Genomic DNA, 2,791 nt, shown 5'->3' with positions numbered 1-2,791 from the left:
CCTACCACTGGCTGTTTTAAAAATACACCAGGAGACATCAGAGAAGGCAAAATATATCATTTGCACTAGGGTCCTTGCCTGCCTGGTGAATAGAACGTCTTTTTTTTTTTTTTAAAGGAATCTGAGAGCAGCTCCCTTAATTAAGAAAGGTTGCTCACCAGGTTTTTATTGTTTGGCTTCTCCATACAAACCCCTCAGCTCCACCCTGCGCCTTTAGAAACAGCAAGTTCCCAAGATACAGAGAAACCTACCATGGCAGTCTCTTAAATAAGTAAATAAACAGTATATATATGTTTTGTTTAAAAAACTTTAAAGCAAAAGTTATACATATATAATAGCGTCCTTTCGACGTGAAATACCCACGGGAGATTCAGGCAGGCGCTCAGCGTGCAGTTCGGGTTCCGGAGGCATCCTTGCAGCAAAATCCTTGGGAAAAAGCAAAGCAAGAAGAACGTGGCGCTGGGTCGGGCCTCACCGTGGGCCCCTGCAGTAGAGGCCGGGGTGGGGGGGCGCCAGTGGAGCCGCGCGGGCCACCGGGCGGACACGGCAACCCGAGCTCGCGGGTCCCTCATCCCGAGCTCCTGGCCACCTGGCTTCGAAAGCACTGGGTTTGCTTGGTCTTTCATCTTTCCTCCTTCCTTCATTTTGTTTTTCTCGTTTTGTACACCGGATTCTGTTTCTGAGCGTGCTGGGTGGGCAGCTCAGATGTCGCACTCGCTGTCGCTAGACGTGATGGAGATGGCCGAAGTGGCTGCCTTACTAGATAGACTGGCGGCCGGGCTGGAGACGGCGCCCAGCACCTCGGGCGTGCCCTCTTCCTCGGCTCTTAGAGCCCGCCCGGAGCTCTGCGACAGGACTTGCTGCTGGAGTCTACAGGGAAGGAAAGAAACATGAGTCACAGCGTGTAACATAGCCTCCCGTTACCCACTGGTCCGCATCCTTTAAGCCCAGCGGTCAGCGGCTCTCTCAAACCCGGACAGTTCAAGCCGGTAGGGTGAGGCAACAGAAGCCCCGCAGTACTCCGCAGAGGCCCCTCCTCAGAGCCCTGCAGTTGCTCTCCCCCCTCCCGCCTTCAGAGTCCTTTCTCCGCTCCCAGTCTCTCCGGTCATCGGGATGTTGGGCTTGCAGGGTCATTTCCGGTTGTTGGCCACCTTTGAGAGATTTACAATACCGTCAGGATAAATGAAGTATGGGTGACAAGGACAGAGTAGGCTCTGGGACAGGGGATCCCTTCCCAGCATGTGTCTGCTTGGGGCAGACACCTGTGTCAGTGTCCCTGAGGCCTGGCTGGCCCAAAGCTTACCGCAAAAGGAGATGCCTGGGGGCTCCAGGGAGCATTTGGGCCTTGGGGAAGATGCTGAGTTCTTGGTCAAATTGTTTGTCTAATCGAGATCCACACGCTGGGGAATGAAAAGGCACAGCCAACTAGTTTGCTGTTTTGTGATTGGGCTTCCCACGAGTGGAAGAGAACTCCATTTCCCACTTCTTAGAAACGTAAGTCCATTGAAAACTGTTTTCATAGCATCAGAAAAGGATGCATCTGGGCTTTAAAAATGACAATAAACTGCCACATTGCTACTAATAAGCGGGCTTCACGTAGTAACAAGAGTCTGGGCCAAGGCTGACAAGAATTAGTTTCGGGCCTTGGAGTCCCTAATTGTTCCTGGGATTTTAATTTTCTTATCCCCTCCCAAAGCAGGCTTGATTTGGTGACTGCAACCAGCTGCTGGCGAGATCCCCCCCAGGCGCCCAGAAAAAGAGGGTGGGGAACCAGAGCCCGGAAGGAAACCTCTGCCCAGAATCCCAGGGGCTCATAACCGAAGACAGACCGCGCTCCTAACTCTGCTGAATCCAAGTCGCCGGGCCCAGGGTAAGAGCGCCCAGGGTGCGGTCTCCCGCCCCCTGCCGGGTGAGCGCAGGGCGAGGAGGCTCTAGGTACCCACCTGTTCTTTGCGGCAGCTGCCCGGTCCCTTTGTCGGCGGTTTTTGAACCAGTTGCCCACCTGCGTAGGGGTCAGTCCAGTTGCCTGGGCGAGCTCACGCTTTTTGCTGGGGTTGGGGTACGGGTCCTGCAGGTACCATTCCCGTAGCAGGTGCCGCGTGCGCTCCTTGAAGCAGTGTGTCTTCTGTTCGCCATCCCAAATGGTGCGCGGCAGCGGGAACTTCTTCCTCACGCGGTACTTATCCACGGGCCCCAGGGGCCGTCCACGCAGCTTCTCAGCCTCCTGGTAATGCGCTTCAAGCCACAGAGCCTGAAGCTTGGCGTGCGACTCCTTGGTGAACTTGTGGTTTTCTAGGATATGGTAGAGCTCGCGGTAGTTGCCACCGTGGAAGGCCACGATGGCTCTCGCGCGCAGCACGGATTCATTCTTGTTGAGGGCCTCGCAGGCCGCAGGGGCCACCGGCAGCGACCAGAGGAAGCGACCCAGGCGCTCCACGTCTCCGCTTTCCTCAAGAGTCTCGCATACCCCCGCCACTTGCTGGGGGCTGAAATTCAAGATGGGCAGCTGGAACATCGAGGCAGCGCCTGCGGCGGCTGGACCACTGAGCCCGGAGCGGGACACGCAGCAGATGCCCACGGGCCCGGTCGGGTGCGCTAGGCTCTTCTCGGTGAGGCAGCTCTGGGCAGCCCGGACGCACAGCTGGGGCGGCGGTGGAGGCACAACCGCGGGGAGCGAGAAAGCGGGAGGGATTGGAGGAGGTGCGGCTCCGCGGCTCAGTTTCGGCTCGGCACCGTTAGGGCACGAAGGCGGGCGAGCGGGCGCCTCTACTGGGGTGGGCGGATTGGCGGC

General features: G+C 57.1%; 1 protein-coding gene across 1 annotated transcript; it reads right to left on the bottom strand.

Moving 5' to 3' along the window:
- Window positions 1-701: 701 nt before the first annotated feature.
- On the bottom strand, window positions 702-2,515 carry SIX6 (SIX homeobox 6; the record flags this gene model as incomplete). The annotated part of the gene is made up of 2 exons (XM_081049013.1): window positions 702-870; window positions 1,944-2,515. The coding sequence occupies 2 exons, from the start codon at window positions 2,513-2,515 to the stop codon at window positions 702-704; spliced, it is 741 nt and encodes a 246-aa protein (XP_080905139.1).
- Between the last annotated feature and the right edge of the window lie 276 nt (window positions 2,516-2,791).

Source organism: Rhinolophus hipposideros, assembly GCF_964194185.1.
Source record: "Rhinolophus hipposideros genome assembly, chromosome: 5".
Lineage (NCBI taxonomy): Eukaryota > Metazoa > Chordata > Mammalia > Chiroptera > Rhinolophidae > Rhinolophus > Rhinolophus hipposideros.
Note: the sequence above shows the minus strand (reverse complement) of the source record. Positions and strands in the feature narration are given on the sequence as shown.